We start from the raw sequence: 19,932 nt of genomic DNA, 5'->3' as shown, positions 1-19,932 counted from the left end.
GTGGACAGGAGCAACTGGTTCACCACCGGTGGAGGGAGGAAGGAAACATAGATAGTTCTGATAATTCTATTCAACACAGTGATTTGTCATTTAATCAGTTATATTGTTTATTAATCATATTAAGAATGAATCCAGAATCTGAATAGATCATTTATTCATTCATTCATTCATTCAATTTTAGTTTAACTTGCTTTAACTTTCCAAGCGCTTTGCAATTTATTTGTAAAATCTGTGTGAAAAGCATCATTATTAGCCATTTTTAACATTCGTGCTTTCGATGGATCTTCCTTCAAACGTCTACATTTGGAATGAAAATATATATTTTTTTTAACAGGGTTTTCTCATGTGTTCTGATTTTTATTCATCTAATTTACTAAGTGAATCAATGATGCGTCGCGTTTTGTTTTTCATTTGATTTAATTACTTAAATGACAGTTTTACCTAATGTGTCTTTTCTTATCACACAGCCAGGATTCAAACCCAAGTCTGCTCTGCCAAGGTCACGATTTAACTGGACATGTGTTGATTATAATTAAATTAATTACAAGTTCTTTATCGACATTAGATTCAGTTGCTTCAGGCATAATTTTGTCTCCATGTTGAATTTTCTTTGTGTGGATTTTTGTGTTTGCATGCGTATCCTCATATGCATATAAACATTTACATATTATGCAAATATGTATGGGTGCAAGGATTTCTCCCTTTTTAATGTTTTGGTCAGTCACTTGTGAAGACACGCTGTTGGCTTGCATTGTCACGAAGATGCTTTTTTAAATTAAGATTGTTTGATTATGCGTGTTTCTATATTTGGAGTTGTTGTAATGGTTGAAATAAAAATAAAAGTGCCAGAAGCCCTCTCCCATGATGCCGTGTGTTTCCACGGTGCAGTTGGTGCCGGTGGCCTCTGCTCGGCGCTCTTCTCTCCTCGGTGGGTGTCTCTCCGGTGCAGCTACGCCTCTAGTAGTAACCCGCCCGCCGCGCTCCGAGCTCGCATTTTGTGTCACGGTGCCACCGGGAGAGGGGCGACAGACCGCCGCGCGTCAGGGGGACACCAGCCGCCATCCGCTCGCTTCAGACCGCATCCCGCCGCAGGGCAATGACATTGGCAGACTGAAGCAGGAATAACGACGAGAAAACGCAAAAATGACGGTGGACTTTGAAGAATGTATAAAAGATTCGCCCCGATTCAGGTAAGACGGCTCCTCTCGGTGCGCAAAAATGGCACACCTTCTTTCACATGATTTTTTTTTTTTTCAAGAGATGGTGGGGGACACACGCTTTGCTCGTGCGGAATTTGCAGCGGCATCAACAGGGTGAAGGATGTGGTCCATGTCTGATTTGCACATGTGTCCTACAACAGGAGGGCGTCTCTTAGGTCATTTTAGTCTTTTTTGGGGGGGGGCATTTACGCACATCTCTCCTGTCATTGCTTGATTTTTTTTAAATCATTATTTTTACTGGTTGATTGTCAATCATTTTTTCTTCAATAATGATGCTTTTGGTGGGAATTGTTCCTGTGTGCTGGGTGACTGTGAATGTGCTCACTGATGGGATGGACACTCGCTGCCACGCACAATGAGGATCCATTTTGCTTGTATGAAAAATCCTAAATGATGTTGAGCCCAGATATCATGCCTTAATGAGCACTCCATCCAGAAACACTCCTTTAACGTGGCTTGGGGGAGTCCAGGAGGAACATCCTGTGTGTAAGTATTGCAGCGTGGAGTTTGGGTGCAGTCTTTTCATTCAGAGGAGGGCCTGCAGCCCCCCAGCTCGTCTCCCTGTCTGTGTGTAACATGTGAGAGGAGATGCCCTTGCAGCGGCGGTTAGTGGCGAGGCTGGCAAAGATGCAGCGGCCGGGGGGAGAGGAGTGCCCGCTCTCTGCAGGAATGGGGCTCGCATCCCCGGGCACAGATCCAGCTCTCCTGCCCCTGGCCTGTGCTGGGGGGGGCTGTTGCTTTACTCAGTCCACGTGCCAGACTGGCTGCCCCTGCTGTGGATTTGATTCCAACGACATGTAGACAGGAACACGGCATCTCCCGCTCATCCTGTCAGCGTAAGAGGTTGCACGTGTGTCAACAGGGTTTTAAAAGGGAGCAGAATGATTATTTATTCATCATGTTCGGAGCAAAGTGTTGCATTGGGCAGTGTTCCCGTGAGTTTCTCCATGTCAGCATCTGTTTGCTCTCTGTTTTCTCTGTTTGTCATCTCGCTGCTTCCTCCCTGTCTCTCTCATACATAACCCATCCTGTTTGAATGTGGTCTGCCCTCAGACTATCAGATAGTCCGTTGCGAGCAGACCCTGAAATGGAAGAATGAGGCTTGAGGCGGACACCCAATCTGCTTCTTCAGTCCCACTCCAGCAGTGATGGATGGCAGAGACGAGAGGTTAGGAAGAGACAGAGCTCGCATGGAGAGACTGCACTTCCTCTCCTCTCTTCCTGGTTCACGTTCCCAGGGTCTCATAGAGAGTATTATGTGGAATATTCCTACACTGACAAATGGGAGATCGTGTTAATGTTTCCTCAGATTGTAGAAAACATGTTAAGTTGTATAATAGATCGTTATTATGACGGGGCTCTTGTTCGGGGGCGGCGTGCGCTCTGATGCTTTAAATCTTTCAAATCACTCCATCTGTAAAGTTTGGGTCTGATTTCATGATGTGATGCTGCATGAACAGATAGTGACTTTGTTTTTATGCTTATAATGCTTCTATATTACACTTAAAAATATGGAGAGGATAGAAAAAAAATCCAGTTTTTCCATTGGTTCAAATGAAACTTTGAAGCTTCTATATTACACTGAGATTACACTGAATTTCAAAATACTATAATATTCTACAAGATCAGATGTTTTTCTCTATTTCTTAACCAGAGAATACAAAAAATACTTTGAATAATAATAAAAAAAAATGCTTGAAAAGTTCTTAGTTTTTGTGTTATAGACATATCTTCGCAAATATATTTTCAATAGTATTGCATGTGGTTTTTTTAGATGGACCTGTATGTATTTCCACCTATCCATTGTTTTATTACTGCTTTATCTTAAGATTGGGAGCTCATCTCAGCTGACATCGTGCAAACTCATGGTCCACCCTGGACACGTCACGACGAAAAAAAGAGGATTCACACTTACAGGCAATCTAGAGTCACCAAATTATCTTAGGCTTGTTACAGGAAAACACCTGCAGCATATAAACTCGAGACAGAATAGACTTTCGACCTTTTCGATGAAGCACACACTTTCTATGGTGAATCACACACAGTCGGTCCCAGGTGGCAGTAATTGTCCCACAACCGAGCACCTGAGAAAATTGTTGCATCAACACTTTGCTCTCACTGTGAGAACGTCCCCGGTCTAGTCCTGGACTCGGGGCCACACTGTGAAGACGTTATGGAGATAATATTGGTGTGACGGCCCACGCAGATGAATTTCCTCCAACTCTCTCACATCATTGCTCTGTACTTTTTAACACCGACTACAATAAAGCCGTTCTTCCTATTTTAAGCCCATTGAGATGTAGTTATGAAAAGCCAGTTTTCACTAAATGTGGGTTGCTTGGCAGAAGTGATGTGTGGGTCCTCTATTTTTTTAACACAATTGGAACACAATGATTCAAAAGGCAGCCATGTCCAGAAGGCTAAATGTGACAAATCTGAGGACATATCAACTGTGAAAACAACTCCAGTCACAGGAAAGGCAGAAAAGGCAATAAGTATGCGGACTCTGAAGGCCGGTTTCCTGTCTGTGAGACATTTTGAGCGACCATCATGTGGAAATCTCCAAGAGACCCTTGTAAATATTTAATGATTTCACAATCTGAGTACATCCCAAACGTGGGTCTGTTTTGAAACAAGTATTACCTTTAAAAATGCACATCCGTAGTTGGTGTTGCATGACTTCGCCAGGTAATTACACACTGTGGTTCCAGAATTTTCCATCATGTTGGATTGCATTGTGAAGCAGCCGTATTTCCTCCTCCTCCTCCTCCTCCTCCTCCTCCTCCTCGTTGTGTCACTCTGGAGAAATGGGAGCAGCAGAGAACCAGTCCAGTCTGTCTTCCCTCACTCACAACTAGAACTTAGCACACGCCCTCCTGCTGCAGGCCCCAACTTGTGAATTAGTGTATGAATGATTGGGTGAGCTCTTAAAAATTTAAAAGGTGATTTCCATGTATCTGTAGCAGGCATCTTTTTTGTTGTTTCCTTTCTACTATATTCCAAACTCTCCTTCACTGAACGGCCTCTTATTCAGCAGTCACCTGCTGCATTCATTCATTCATTCTTTAACAAAGCGTGCAGTGAGGCCTGGGCAGTGCACACCTGTCGTCTTTGGAGCACGTGACTTTTAGGTGTTTGACATCAGTGCGCAGCGTGTCTACAACTGGCTTGACGTGGTCTTATTTGTGGTTTCGTTTTAGTCAGTCAACAGAGAAATTCATTAATCTCCATTGTGGGAGAAACACCCGTGTTTTTATCATATCTTCTCATTCATTTAAAATGTTGGTTGCAGAGGTTATCATTTAATGCATGTCTGCGTCCATGTATCGCTTCCCTTTATTCGCGTCTGTGACTCTGTCATTGTGATATGGATTTAAATATGCATATGGGTGGGTGTTAACGGTTGCCTAGCAACTGCCGCTGTAAGTGAGACAACCGAGATCTCTGGGAAACGAGGGCAGTAAGTTTAAGAATGAAAGAGCGGAGCTGGTGTTCTGCTAAACCATAGTCATTTAAAGTTTAACCTCATGAGAGAATTTAAATGGCTTTTCTCCTGAAATGTACTTATTTTTTAATTGCTTTCAGCTCAGCAAGCAATCTGAAGTTGATTTATGTATATTTGCTTTCTGTTTCAATACACCAAAAGTCAAAATGAAAATGAAAATATGAAATAATTCGGGGAAATTACTGTAAATGGTTAGTCACTGCTGGATGAGTCTCTTTTTGAAAGTTAAAATAAAAACTCAAGCTCACAGTAGGTTTGCCTCCACTGGCGTCTTGTCAAGTGTAAAAGCAGAAGATAAGACAGCTGACGTCGACTGCAGCGACGTCTTTTTCAGGTGTTTTTGTGTACGGCTGGAAGTTTGACCGCACCTGTACGTCTCCGTCTTCTCCGTTTTGTTTTTATCCCACCCACGCAGGCAGACAGGTGTTGTGAGTGTCTCAACCAGGTTTACACAAGGACAACTAGAGCGAAGAGGACAGTGCGCGGAGTCGTCGCTTTTGCAAACGAGTCAAATGATTTGCACCAGTTGTAGTCGGTAAGCAGGAGCAGATCCGAGCTGACCAGCTTGCTGATTTAATGATAGTTGTTTTAAATGAATTAGCCCAGCAGGACAGTTCTGTCACATTTTGATCCTTCTGGTCATAAAGATGATGTTATTTTGGCCCTCAAAGTAACCAAAGTTGTCTATCTTTGTTTAATAAAACGTTTTCTGAACACCTTGCCATTTTTATCAATAAAACTCAACCGATATGTATTAAAATGAGTCAACACATTCCTGGTAATCGTCAGTTATTTAGGTTTCACTATAAGCCAGGCTGGGGCTACGTTACACTCATCGCTTGTCTTTCTGTGTGAAAGTCGCCAGACCTGTAAGCCTCGGTGCTTCACCTCCAGATGCCCGTCCAGTCCTCAGGTTGCTACATGTCACAGACATAGACAACAATAGTCTCATTGATTGTTGAGTGTAAGAATCACAAACACCTAGTCCAGGGGATTAGGAAGTGTTAGAGGACGAGAGACTCTCCCAGAGCTCCAACCACACGAATATTAAAGACTATTTTAAGTTCATAGAAGTTATTAGTGGGCGGGGCTTATTGAATGATTTGAATGCACTCTGTAAAAATGAGGGATTTGGTTCATCTTATATGCGATTCCCAGCATTATTGTAAAAGCATGGATTAGTTTATTGGCAGATTTAAATGTTTTTTTTTTTTTTTTCTTTTTTGAAGCCGTAGATATCTGTCTGGTGCCCTGGTTTTCTTTTCACTTCCTCTAATCCTTCTTTTCCACACATCACGTTGTCTGTTTGAAATGACGGCCGTTCACCTGTGGGATGTGTAATAATCCATCACGCGGCCTCCTCGGCCTGCGCGTGGGAACGTTTCCCCGCCAGCCTGCAGGAAGCTACCTGTCACTGTGCTTCACTGGAGAGAGCAGAGCGAGCCTTCAGGACGAAAACGCACAGCTGTTTGGCGTGTGTGCCAGCAGCCAGGTGTGTATGTGTGTCAGTCGAGAGAGAGCCCAGATGTATCACCAGCAGAGAAAATGGACCAGTGCACGGTGACCTTGAACAGTGCACGGGATTTTATAATATAGTAGGAACAGCATTAGAGTGCTGAATAAGATGACCTGTTGCCAGAGCAGCAGGCTGACGCTGATGCAGTGTCGCCTCGATAATATGTTTCAGAGAATGACCTTGCCTGGCTACTTTTCTAACATAATTTTGTAGAAAACACATTTTGGAGGCACCATGAGCCTCACCAGAAGTAGATGGTCGTAAAACGGTTCCAGACCGCTCACATTAGGCTGCTATAATGTCAAGACGCTTTCCCTGAATGCGTCCATGTGCACCGACCGAACGGAAACGAGCCTGCCGGCCTTAAATCCCCATCCTCTTACCCTTCACATGCAGAAGTTTACAATTCATTTTAAAGCCTTTATCGGTGCCGCTTGTGGTAATGATAATGACTCAAATAGAAAAATAATACTTTGAACTTTGTCAGAATTGTGACAAACACCACACACACAAGCAAATCTCCTGCATTTAGTCCTCATCTTAAAAGATTTCCCTCCATAGTTCTCACTTGAATGTTAAAGAAGGTCAAACAATTTCATAATAACTGACTGAAATAGATGCGTAATAAGTATCTATCCTGGTTTTTCATCTCCGGGCTGAGATTAATCCTGAGGTCTGTAACCTTCAGGCTGTCCGTCGTGACTCTGCGCAGCTTTCACAAAACAACCTGAATGTAGCATAGTTTTTGAAATATTTTGTTAGTCAGATAATCTTTGGAAGATCTCTTAAATGGGAGAAATGTGATGCATTATTAAAAGACAAAAAAAATTTTGTTTATGAGCTACAGTATCAAATCCTACCACAGGTTCATCTGTGAAAATTATATTGTCATTTAAAACACACTTATGAAATACATATTTTGAAAATCTCAAGCATTTTTTGAAAATTAAATTGTGATTATGCTCTGCTTAAAAAACATTTTTGAGACACTGTTTTGAATTTTCATGATATATAAAATGCAATAAAAGGCTCAGAATATTTAAATTTACATCTGATGAATCTAAATTATACGGAAGTTTCACAATTTGAATTAGATAATGAAGAAAATGAACTTCACCAATATATTCTGACACGTATCTGCAGTATCTGTCAGGTGCCGTGCACGATCTCTGCAGGTAATCGATGTAAAATTTTGCTCCAAGACTCAGTTAGCTGTCTATGGATAAATCCCAAAACGGAGAAGTCAGAGGAAACAAGAGCTTCGGCTAACACGGCTTAAAAGGTAAATTGTAGTTCTTTAATTTCATAAGTGCAACCTGAACCACAGTTGAAGACGGCAGACTGCCAGTTCATGGCATTCCCACATTTAACACCAGGACATTGTTGAATCTGATCGAGGTAGCCAGAAACACACACTCCACTGATGCAAATATAAGATAGCCTTTTATTTCCTCTTGAAAATCGTCTGAGAAAGTTGGGTTATCTCATATGCGGAGCTGCATTTGTTGTTTCACACATTGGATGCAGCAGTTTTAAAGTCATTTAGCATTTTGCTTATTCGGCAAAAACAGAAATGGGTAAGTCACTGGCGCTCCTCGGGTAACCAGCATTCAACTACCCACTGACCTTTTAAACTCTTTTAACCTGCTAAAGTGTCTCAAAAATACAGTGCAGGGTAGCCAGGGTGATAAAAATATCTGACATCCCCACATGAGTTCCCATGAATATTTTAGTTCCCTCTGTGTTTGTAAAGGTAGACGCTCTGGTGGACTGCTCAGACTGTGAACTGCACGTCTCTCATGTCAGAAGCATGGAAAATTGTGGTAACTTCAAAGCGGCGTCGACCTAGACGTGTCTGAGCCTGGGGTGTTCGGTCCGTTTGGCGGTGCAACATCAGAGTGGGTTCCTGGCGATCTCTTAAAAAAACACTGGAGTTTCTCTTCCTCCACATAAAACACAAGTCACCAAAAAAAAAAAACCCACGGCCGACTATGTTTACAACACAGCTGGGATGATGTTCACCTGACAGAATGTGGAAAGAGAGGCTGACAGGAGGAGCTGTCAAGACGTAGTGAAGCTGTAGTCCTGGAAGCATTGAGAGGATGGAGGATGAGGTTTATTTATTTATTTATTTATTTATTTTGCTGTTTGTGGCTGGCATGTAGGCTAATCACATCGCCGTATTCCTCTCTGTACTGGCTTGTCGAGCAGGCAGCGGCTTGACGTGTTCGCGGGGGGAAAGCGTCGGCCCCGCACGTGGACACTTCCGCTCAGTTCACGCTGCGGCAGATTTCCTGCCACTGCGCTGCACGTGTTGCCGGAGGACTTAGTGTGGGACCCGTATATGAAATAGGATTAACAGTAACCACATTCTCTGATTAAATCAACTGGATAGCCAACACACCCTATTAAAGCTCACACACTGTCAGCCTCTTGCCCTGAGAACCTCAATACAATTTCCCCTTTCCGCAACGCGCCGGATATAGATTCACAGGAATGAGGCTGACACGGTTGCTGTCTCACTGTGGTTCAAGGGTTGTGTGAGCCTTCAATCTGTTGTGCAGCGGATTTCTTTGCCCGTTGGAAATCTCTCTTTGTTTTGCTCCTTTGAGTATGAGTTTCACGGTGGGAGTAGTTTGTGATTAACATTGGACCACAGGATAATTAACCAAATGAAAGCCTGTGCAGCTATGAGTTAACGATTACATTTCATGGGAGAAGTTTATAAAAAAAGCTCTCATAGTCATGCTTCGTATAATCAGTCATAATAGCTGATTTCCTGAGATCGCTTTCTCAATTATAGAGCTTTGATTGATGTCTTGGTGGACAAAGTGTAAGTGGCAATTAATTTAAACCCGCCAATTATAGTATGCACTCTGAAATTACAAAAAAAGAAAAAAAAAATCTGACATGACTGTTGTTCAAGTCAAAATATTTCTGGCATTTCTTGCATGTGCAGTACCAGCACTGGAGAAGAGTTTTCTACTCACTCCACCAAACCCGAACCCTGCAAGTGTGAACAAATTAGATTTCTTCTGTGAGAAGTGAACAAATGTGACAAAAATCCCATAGTTCTCTCATGCTGTCAAGGTTAGTTACAAATAACCTCTCTGCATCTGTGCAGTCATTCACACTCCCTGGGATCAGACCTTGGAGGGGAGTTTGTCAGACATCCGGCCAGAGCCTGTTGAAATGTGAATCAAAACTATTAAGCAAATTGACCGCATCTGGTTCCTGACTTACTTTCTTCATCCTGTCAATAAAGACTATTTTCATAGCAAGTTAACGTATTTCTTTTTTTCTCTCTTCATTGCTGTCCTGACCGGTTCGGCCAGTTTTCTGATTAAGCTGCAGATTCAAAGGTGTTTCACAGACCCATTCGCTGGTGTTTGGTTACTATATATTTTGTTGTCACAGCCAGCAAACACAGCCTAATAGTCACTTCAGAGCAAACTGTTTGAACTCGCTCCCTGCGACGGCGTTTGATCACAGAATGGGAGAAACCAGCAGGACGAGTCGGTGTGAAATATGTGGAACGCATCCACGGTGGTCGCACTTGAGTCGTGACTGCTGCTCATTTAGCGACTCGCACATAAAAGCCCACATATGTTAACACGCATGAAGATTGACGTAGCAGCATGTGGTGTCACGGAGGAACAAAGCCACTCATCAGGTCATGTTCTGCGGGGTCAAAGGGTCACTCGGTCAATGCTTTCTCACACTGTAAATCACGAGGTCCCAGAGGAGAACGGGATGACTCTGACCTGAGGGTGAAATGGTGACGTTTTCCATCAAAACAAACAGAATTTTTATCTTCACAGTGGCTTTTTGGTTGTTTTTGCATTATTTTACTACACTATTTAGATTTTTCTTGAACGAGGAGTCAATAATATCTCATGGTGGAGGGTTTCTCAGTCATGGCAGATCAGCTGAACTGCTCCGTGAAATATGTGCAGCAGTTGCCAGCGTGTACATCCTGTTCAGGGGACTCCTGTCAAAACTTAAGGATATTAAGATAAGCCGGTTCCACAAGGCTGTCTGTCAGACACATGCATTCTTCCGCTGTTTATCCGGGTATAATTCAATAACAAAGCTTACCAAACAAATCCTTGTCTGTGACGCATATGTCAGGAGCAATTCTGCTCTTGTTTTGAAAAAAAAAAAAAGAAAGAAAAGAAACATTGAAGCCACCAGTGGATGTTTGTCATTGAAAAACAATGTTGGATTTTCCTCGTGCACTCAAGCTCCTGCTTGCCTTCAAAAATCAACCCAACTGGTTCAACCAAGTGACAGAGAAGAGATCAAAACAAAATGAGAGTGAGGGAGAGGTCCATTGTGTCAACATCCATCATCTGTTTTACTCCGGAAGATGGCTTTTCTCTTGTGTAATTTGTCACATACGGGCCTGCTGTCCTTTTCATGCCCTTTTGGCCTTTCTTTCTCTTTCCAGCTTCCTTTATTGTCAATGAGGGTGTGGGGTGGATATGAATCAGTGTCAGGGCCGCAGCGGCCAGGCAGATTGAGTTTCACCAGTGTTTGTTGGCCTGCTTTGAGCTGGATGCAGACACGGTGTGGCTGGAGGGAAGAGAAGTGAGGAGCGGCGCCCAGGAGATAATTGATGGACGGATGTTCGTGGGAGAGAGAAACTGCCAAGAGAGGATGGTGGGTTGATCCGGGGGGGGGGACGAGGGGGAGTTGAGGGCTGCACACGCTGGAGAAAGGAAGACTGAAAACGGAGGATTACTGTCCTCCGCCGTTACCATTTATTGTATGTTGTTGTCCTGGTTACCCGCCTGATAGATCGACCATTTATACACTGCGTGAGTCATGAGTTGCGCCGGCGGCTGGCCACACGTTGAAGCACCTGAGTATGAATGAAAACCCGCAGTCCCACCAGAGAGGATGGACCGAGGAGTGTGGCGGGAGTCCAGGGGAGGACGCGGACAGCTGCCTTGTCAAATGGCGGCTCGGACGCGGCTTCCCTGAGGTGGCAACGGAAATAGTCATGCGGTCCGCTCTGGCTCACATGCAAACGAGGAGAGGCGATGCATGCTGTGTGTGTGTGTGTGTGTGTGTGTGTGTGTGTGTGTGTGTGTGTGTGTGTGTGTGTGTGTGTGTGTGTGTGTGTGTGTGTGTGTGTGTGTGTGTGTGTGTGTGTGTGTGTGTGTGTGTGTGTGTGTGTGTGTGTGTGTGTGTGTGTGTGTGTTACATCTACATCTGGAGCAGCTGGTTCAGATTTGGTCCTAACTTTCTCTGCCTGTTGTTTTACTTTGTCTCACCATCACATTATGGTTTCCAGCTTCAGCTTGAACTGCTCTCGTTCCCCGTTTGTTCTCGTGGCATTTACAGCTCCTGCTCTCTCCATTTCTCTGCTTCTCTTCTCCTGTGCCCACGTCCCCGTTGCCTTGGGCGAAGCGTGACGCCATACGGAGGAAGCTAGATCGGCTTGCGTCACAACATTTGGACCACTGACATTAACTTCCGGTGTATTGTGTAAACGCCTCCATTTATCACTTTTAAAAGCTTTTTCTGTTTCTCTCTCTTGGCTTTTTCCCTTCAGCTGCAGCCTGTTGAGGCATTCATCATTCCCTCGCAGGTTGTTGATTCGGGCTGGATGTGTGTTTGGCAGCCCACCAGTCCTGATCCTCAGTGGATCAAAACATCCTGCAGTGCTGCGGCCACAAGTGTGACTGACAGGCCAATCTTCAGTCGGAGCACGAGGAGAGACAGGAACACTGATTGCTCCCTTAGAAAACTGATGGATTCTCCTTTCACCTTTTCCTCCGTTGTCCAGCCTGCATCCTCGCCACAGATCTCCGTGGAATTCCTTGTAACCAAATGAAAACATTCCCATCTGCAGTGTCAGCAATCCCACACTTCCATCTTTCCCACCCCCATGAAATCCCACACACACACACACACTTACACACACGCACTCATTCAAAGAAGAAAAGCACTTCCTCCCATTTGTTGGATGGATTGCTTCTTGCAAACAAGTGGAAAACCCAGAACAGCTGAAGCACAGCCACAGGTCGATAATGAACAATATGCCTTAGAGCAGGAAGGATGGCCATGTTATATATACCACTGCTTTGGTATGTGGGTGCAGAGATTCAGTGGGAATTGGTCCGTGTGTGTGTGTGTGTGTGTGTGTGCGTGCGTGCGTGTGCATGTGAGTACATATGTCAGTGAGAAGTAGACAGATGTGGCTCGCTGAACAAGCAGCTTCTGTAAAAGAGAATTCGGTTGCAGTGAAAGGAGATTAAGGCTTTATCCTATATGAAACATGCAAAGTGAAACTTTCCTGCCGGTTCTCGCTTGAGGTTTTCTTTCAGACACGAACGTAGCGAATCAGATGAGACATTGGACACATGAGGCTTTGTTTTCACCAGAGACGAGCACATTTTTTTCCCACAGTGTTTAAAGCCTCTGGGGAAACCGGGCTGCTGGTGAATTTCTGTTCGGGATTTGAAATTTTCTCGCAGTTTTCCAGAATGCATATGATTTTTATTCAAGTTATATCAGGTGATGTCAATTGAAATGACTGTAACACGGCTTTCCATTTGAGACCTTGACATTCCGAGCTGCTTTAAGTGTGTCAAAGTTGAAGTAACAGAACCTGCAGTGACCTGGGAGGGATGCCACAACGGGTTTTTTTTTTTCTGAAGAATTTATTTCATTATGATTTCTGAGCACCGTGGCAACTGGACAGCAGCTGAGACTACAGTCGGTGTGTAAACAAGAACCAGTAACCAGGTACACATGACACACCATGGACTCAGTCATATCAGTTTTCCTTTTGGGCAGGTTCTGCCTAATTTCAATAAAAGACACACCAATGTTGGCATTTTTGACTGAAATTAACTCTTGAGAAACTGTAAATTGATTATATCAATATTTATCAATATAAGTCACTCAGCTTCAACAGCTGCAACAGCTATTCAAAAATCTGCTTATATGTTCATTACTGACTGATCATCAAGATACTTTAAAAGCTTTTTTTCATGAAGTTCTGCATTTTGAATATGTTCTCTTTGCTTTTGTCATTTAGAGAAAACAAGTGTTAGTTGGTCGTGGAATCAGTCTGTATTTTCACCTTTTTTTTCTGACATTTCGTATAAATTGTGAAAACAATTGACTGATGAATTAATAATGAAAATAATCATTAGAAGTTCTCCTAGTTTTGGAAATAACTTGATTCCAGAATGTTCCTTATTGTACTGTCAGGAATGTAAAGTATTGAAGTTCAATCGATAATCCCATTTATCAATCCATCTTTTATGTCGCTTTATTCTGTTGGGAGTCTCGGGGTCCAACTTTCATTTTCGTTTGAAATTAGGATGGAATAAAGTCGTTTCATCAGCTATCTGTCTTTCTCTTTCATTTTAAAATTGAATTTTCCCAAAAAAATGTATGAAACTTCATAGAAACCTGGAAGCTTGGCTTCATCCGCCTTACATAATGACACACAAAGCCCTGCCACATGTCCCACACCGCCTCTTCCTGCTTTGTTTCTCTAGCTGTCTCAGTGTGTGAGACCACCCTGTGTGTTCATGTAAACCTGTCTCTCCATTCTGTCTCAACACCTGCACTCGCCCCCCTCCCCCGTTCCAATATCCACTTACACATCAACGCCACCACAACTCCGTTCTTCGCATGTAATCATTAGCAATGCAATCACGTTACATGTTGCAACAGCAGTTTGTGATCGCGGTCATAAAGTGGCGAAACTGATGGAGTCGGTTTTAAAATGCAAACCGTTTCTCCAACGTTCGGAGATAACCGCTGAACTCCAGAGTGAATGAATCAAGTCAAGTCATGATGACGCTCGGCGTTCAGAATTGCAATGATTGAAACAGTTGAGTTGTTGTGTGGCTTCGTGATGCGGATAAATGTTTGTGCAAAACTAAATTTGTCTGGCCTGTGAGCACACTTTGTCTCCGCATCCTCCTCAGCAGATTTCTCCTCCTTTCCTACATTCAGTTTTCACGTAACACACACTCACACACACTATTAGCCTAAGTGTTTAATCCATTTACCCAAGGTAATTGTAATATTGGCATCTTGACATTTTATCGAGAATATCGATATAAACAGTGTTGAGCCTTGCATTTTTCATGTTTTGTGGCTCTCAAGTTAAAAGATAGACAAGCTTAACAGAAGGTTTAACAACACAAAATAAGGAAACACCTACGACACTCAGACACATATCAATTTTCCCTGGGAAATATTTCCAGTAGAGCAAACCCAGGCCTCAGGGTGCCTTTTGGGGAAGGCATGATTGATTTATGTGACGGGTCGTCCGTCGTCGGACGGTAACCGACTGCTCTCTGTGTGTTTGACCCTCTCGAAAGGATCATATATGGTTACATGTGAGAATCTGTGGCTGTTCCCTCTTTGGCAGGTCTGATTGTGAAGTCAGCAGGAGGCTTTTTGCACCGATGTTCATTCAGAGCTGCCAACAATAACAGCAGTGAAGCTCACTTCTTTCCACCGGTGGACAGCTGGTTCAAGGCTGCGTCGTTCTCTATCACATACGTGTTCTCATCAAAAATGCACATTTCGTGCCACTCCATAAGAAAAACACCATAATGCAGAGCTTGAACCTGCTCCTGTAGGTCAGTGTGGAAAGAGAGATCTGATCAAATATTAACACGCATGGCCACAATGCTCTGCTCTCTCTGAGCCATACATAGCATCGTTCACAACGTGTTCTGAGCAAAATGGTATTAAAAAAAAAAAAAAAAAATCACAGTCATAATGTTAATGACTTGGAGTCAACCAAGCTATTGAGGTAAATCCTGGCAGTGAAGCCTCATTGGATTTCCTGCAGTCAATGAATGGGATCAGATTTCTGACTTTGATAGCCAGCCAAGTGTGTGTTTGGCTGTGTGCATGTGTAAAAGACTAAGTGTGTCCGTTTAAAGTGTATCGGTGCTGTCTTTGTCCATCTGGACAGATAAGCACGTGTCGGTACGTTTTGGGGCTGAAACAAACGGCGAGCGTTATCGGCGCCAGACATTCTCGAAAGAAAAGGAGTCTGAGGTGTCTCCTCATGCTTAGCAATTCCTAATGAATGCAGCCCTGGCCCACGTGTAAACATGTTCAAATCAGTTTGTTAATGTCTTTATATCTCCTCCTGTCATACTTGAGAGATGACTCTAAGCTTCCTGTATATTTCTGCATGATTCAGTCAAGTTGTGAGCCGACTGCTGTAACTGTCTGTCTGGACATTCTCTTTCTTTTTCTCGCCATCCAGATGCACTCCATCTCGGAAAACGTGATTTGGAGGAAAGTAAAGGGCTGAAATAACCTGGAGGACAAAATGCACTTTCATTCTGATTTCAGTTTCTCTCTCTGTCCCTCCGCTCTGGGCGTGTGGGGGTTGCGATGATGCATAGCTTGGTTAGTCATTGGCATCACACTCTGTGGAGTCATGACTGTATGAATATGATACCGAGCACGTTTTACCGCTTCATGCTGTGCTTTCTGAAGATATTTTCAGTCTTTGGCTACAAAGAGATAACGGCGAACATGAGGTGTTGCTGAGATAGATGTGCAAAGCTCCATCATTCAGTGGCTCAACAACAATCTTTCACTGAAGTTCACATCACTGTTCACCAGTATTCTTTGTTGGTTGTGCAGCCTAACTGTACTGATTGTTTTTGCCTTCAACAGTTAACATTGAGCTACTATCCCCACTATAACACTGAGTTACTGTGCCGACTGAACAGTGCTTTTGCTACTTATATTCAGTGAACTCCAGCGTTCGTTTCCTCACGGACTCATCGACAGATGTCTATATTTAGCTGTAACTTCAACACAAGAGCCTAAATGCTGAGACACTCGTGTCTCTGTTGGACAGGTCTAGTCTACCTTCTCTGCTGCTCCCTCCATCCTGGTTGTTTGTGGGAAGGATGCAAAGAGGACAGAAGCAAACGATTCCTGGGAACAAAGTGCTTATACACCACAGGGGGCCGAGGCCTCCTCCTCTGCCTTTCTCATGCAAGCTGCATCTGCGTGCTTGTTGGCTGCTGCTTACTCCCCACTGGTAGGCCAGTGAAGGTTAAAGAGGTTGCAGATTTGGATGAGCACACAGTCTTTCTCTTCTGCTTGCCTCTTCGGCTTCCTGCTGCTGTAAGTCAGGGCTTAACTCTGTCGCTTCGTGTTTTCTGAAGCTGTGCATTTACAGTTCCTTGACCCAAATCATAAACCTCCCTGTTTTCTTTGACAATACTGAGACACAGTTTTTTTCCCCGCACATGTAACCTTGACATTTCAGTGGTTGGTCAGACTGTGTGTCTGTTAAAGCTTTGAGAATACGGACTGTTGAATCAGTGTCGGGGCTGTAAGTTAACGACTGCACATTCCTCTGTGGGTGAATGCAGCATGATCAAACTTGTGTTCAAGTCCACAGAGGTGCTACATTAAACCCAACACTCCACTCCACCAAGGCAACAGATCGCCTTCACAGGTCTGGATGGCTAAAAGGTAAGTGGGCCCAGCTCCTGCTGCCTATCAACAAATTTACAACTATTGGGATTAGTATGTGTGTCCTGAGGATCAGTGATGCAGCAGTAAAAAGCTATCTGACTTTTTTCCAGCGCAATGCCGCTAACATCAAAGTCATACTGTGTGGGTGAATGTGTGAAAACATGCATGCTGCAAGCTGCAGAAATCATGTCCCCTAAGAGGGCTACATTAAAATATCAAAATTTTAACTCTGTTTAATTTTGTTAGAACTTCAATAAAAACGTCTTTCACTCAGTTTGCACGCCTGCCTGTATCTGGTTGTAAATAACATGAACAACCCAGCTGTAATGTCCTACTGTCTTCATTGCTTGATAAACTTTTCTCAAATCAAACAAATCAAAAGCCATATGGCATGGCTCTTATACTATGATAGTTTTTCTTAAATTAGATGAAAGAAACGTTTCCTCATTTATTCATGTTGTTATAGTGAAAATAACAGCTCATTTACTTTCTTTTGTCTGGCTAAAGAAAACAGTCATTAATAAAAAGTCGATGAGGATTGTATTCTGCTGGCAGATTGTCAGTAAATGAACAGACATTTTTTAGTTTAGTTGAACAAACAAAGTGTGAATTGATTCATTTTGTGAACTTTTCTAACTTCCTATGCTCTGATGTTTGGTAACATACTGATCATTTCACTTGGAGATGGTGTAACCCAGGTTAAATTTTTCGATGTCAGCAGAGCAGCATCCTGTGGAAACCACTTGGCCAAGTTTTTCCTGTTTTTCCTCCTGCCAGCCACACTTGGAACGATTGGAAAGAAAATGTTGTATTTTCCAGGAAAAAAAACCTGCTCCACCTGGGTCGATTTGCGGTTACAATACATTAGAGAAGAATTATTCCTCTCTGCTTTGCTGGAGCACGAGAACTTTTCCAGCACACTTCCTGTTGGCCTGCCGCTGGAATGTACTCTGGAATGATATAATGACGTTTCCACGTCCCAGACAGCTTCAGCAGAAGTATTTAAGAGCGCTCCTCTGTGTTTATAACTCGTGTTAAACAGAACGACTGCTTAAGAGAAGTCATAACACCAGTGCATCATACACTATTTGGATGTATAGTCTTTGTTAGTGAGGCCCACAGGCAGGTGGTCTGACAGCTGGTGGGAAGCACAGGACCCCGATCTTCTCACTGTGAGTGAGTTTCTGGTCTTGTTAAAGTATGTAGATGCTACACAGACAAATATGCAGACGAGGAGTGAAGTGGTCACTTCATGAACTGCGGTTTTACCAACGCTCGTCTTCAACATCTGCTGTTTTTAAGATTCTGAGCTTAATCAAGAACAACACGGTTTAAATTTTATGTTTACAATCAAACCAGAATTCCTCTTCATCTCTTTTCTGGCATTGTTCTGTTATGACTCTGTCTTCTTATCTTCATTCATGTCTTGTCAAGTGATTAATAGTTCTACACAATAAGTATATTTATTTCTTTATGCTATAAGTTATAGTTTAAGAACATAAAGATGGTTTTTTGATAGAAAGTTACTTTCTGAGGGAGGCAGTTTTTTTCTGAAAGTTGTAAAAATTTTGCTCATAATTATCAATTCGCCTTCCATTCCAATCTGACTCACTTCTGAACTTTTTGCAAGACGCCAGTGTGCCACTTAGTTCCTAACTGAGCAGAGCCATCACTGTTTGTCCCCTGTTGTTTCAGATTAATTCATATAGGCTGTAGAATAACTGTATCTACTGTACAAACCAAGATTTTTCCACTTTTTTCAAGGTTTTTTTTTTTCAACTTTTGGCAAGAGGAAATGTTAATCCAGTTGGAATAGCTGTACCTAGTGAGCAGATTATATTTAGTATCTCATCCTGATCTCTTGATCGTGGTCCTACTGAAGTCAGACTCCGGGGATGAGGGTTGTCCTTTTTGTCAGCGTCATGTTTGGTCTCTTTGTCCCATCAGCCATCAGCTCAGTCAAATGTTTTTTCAGGCAATGAGTGTGATGTTTGTTGTGTGTTGGGAGGAGCGTCTGAGGGAAAGCCGTGAAGGCGTCTTTGTTCGCTACATATAAGATGCTAGTGTTTGGGTTGACTTGTTATTGGTGTGAAAAGGCGGTCTGTTTAGGCAACTCTGTGTGTAAGTGTGTGTGTGTTTGCGTGAGGATCATTTACTGGAGGTTCTTTTAATTGAGTCCCAGCACGTGTGTGAGCTTTCAGTGGCACCCTGAATGTGTGTGACTGTGCAGATCTGCCATGAAAACTCTGATTTAAGTAGAGCAAAGCTCAGTTTGCACAAGGAATTTACACATAAATAAATGCCTGGTGCATTTCTGATTCATCCTTTCATTCACAGTCTTCCTTTCAAACACAGAAAATAAAAGAAAACCACACGGCTTTGTGCCACCAGCCAACAAATGTGTGTTGCAGACAGACTGAGGCTGGTGGCAGACAGACAGATTGTCATACAGACTGATGAAGGCATGCACAAACGAAACAAAGAGACGTTGGGGGGGGATATGATTTTTGTGGGGAAAGAGTGTTGTAATGAGGAAAAATCAGAGCAGGAGTCTATTTCAAATTATAGCACAAGGACTCTTCTACTGCTACAAATAATTCTTTGATAATGCACAGCTGGAGATCAGTGCGGTCATGTTTGTTTAATGTGATTACATTGGTTTTTAACATGGTAAACCGCTGAATGTGGGTTAGGATGGAGGAACAAAGAAATCGGGGATGGGCTGTAGTTTCTGTCCCCACCCAAAAAAAAAAAAAAAAAAAAAACCCACCTGCGTCTGCCCACTGCCAACAGACAAAGAAGATGATCCACATGAGCTAATAATGACGATGCCTCATCCTCTTCAATACATTTCTTACAGTTTAGTTTGATGATTTAAATGAGGAATAGTCAACTTGATATAAGTAATGTGATTTTTAATAGGACAAATGTGCAGCTATTAATCCGAGAAGCTTGTTCTGATGAGCCGGACGGACCACACAGCCTCTCTGGCTTTTAAGGGATCAGTATGCAACTCAAGGGCACTTTGCCTGTGGCAGTGGGCCCTGCAGATGCATCACGAGCTGCCCTCCGGCCACTAACTCACTGTCAAGACACCCTGACAATACAGGGGCAAATGGAGTATCAGCAGATGCGGGAGGAGCAGCGGCGGTGTGGCGGCTCCTATCGATGGATAATCCACATTTCACAACGGGACG

The 19,932-nt window shown here is 43.1% G+C and overlaps 1 protein-coding gene across 6 annotated transcripts in view; it reads left to right on the top strand.

Annotated features, from left to right (window-relative positions):
- The first annotated feature begins 966 nt into the window (after positions 1 to 966).
- LOC115388216 (arf-GAP with coiled-coil, ANK repeat and PH domain-containing protein 3-like) overlaps positions 967 to 19,932 on the top strand; it is a 53,136-nt gene continuing 34,170 nt past the window's right edge. For 4 of the 6 annotated variants that reach the window (XM_030091213.1, XM_030091212.1, XM_030091211.1 and 1 more), the window contains exon 1: positions 968 to 1,190. In XM_030091213.1, the coding sequence (XP_029947073.1) occupies positions 1,144 to 1,190 (47 nt within the window). In that variant the 5' untranslated portion in view covers positions 968 to 1,143. Of the gene's footprint in view, positions 1,191 to 19,932 lie in introns of all 6 variants that reach the window. The other 2 variants (XM_030091209.1, XM_030091207.1) reach the window with 1 other exon arrangement.

This window comes from Salarias fasciatus, chromosome 5 (assembly GCF_902148845.1).
Source record: "Salarias fasciatus chromosome 5, fSalaFa1.1, whole genome shotgun sequence".
In the NCBI taxonomy this organism is placed as follows: domain Eukaryota; kingdom Metazoa; phylum Chordata; class Actinopteri; order Blenniiformes; family Blenniidae; genus Salarias; species Salarias fasciatus.
The sequence above is the reverse complement of the archived record's forward strand: the minus strand, read 5'-3'. Positions and strand labels throughout refer to the sequence as shown.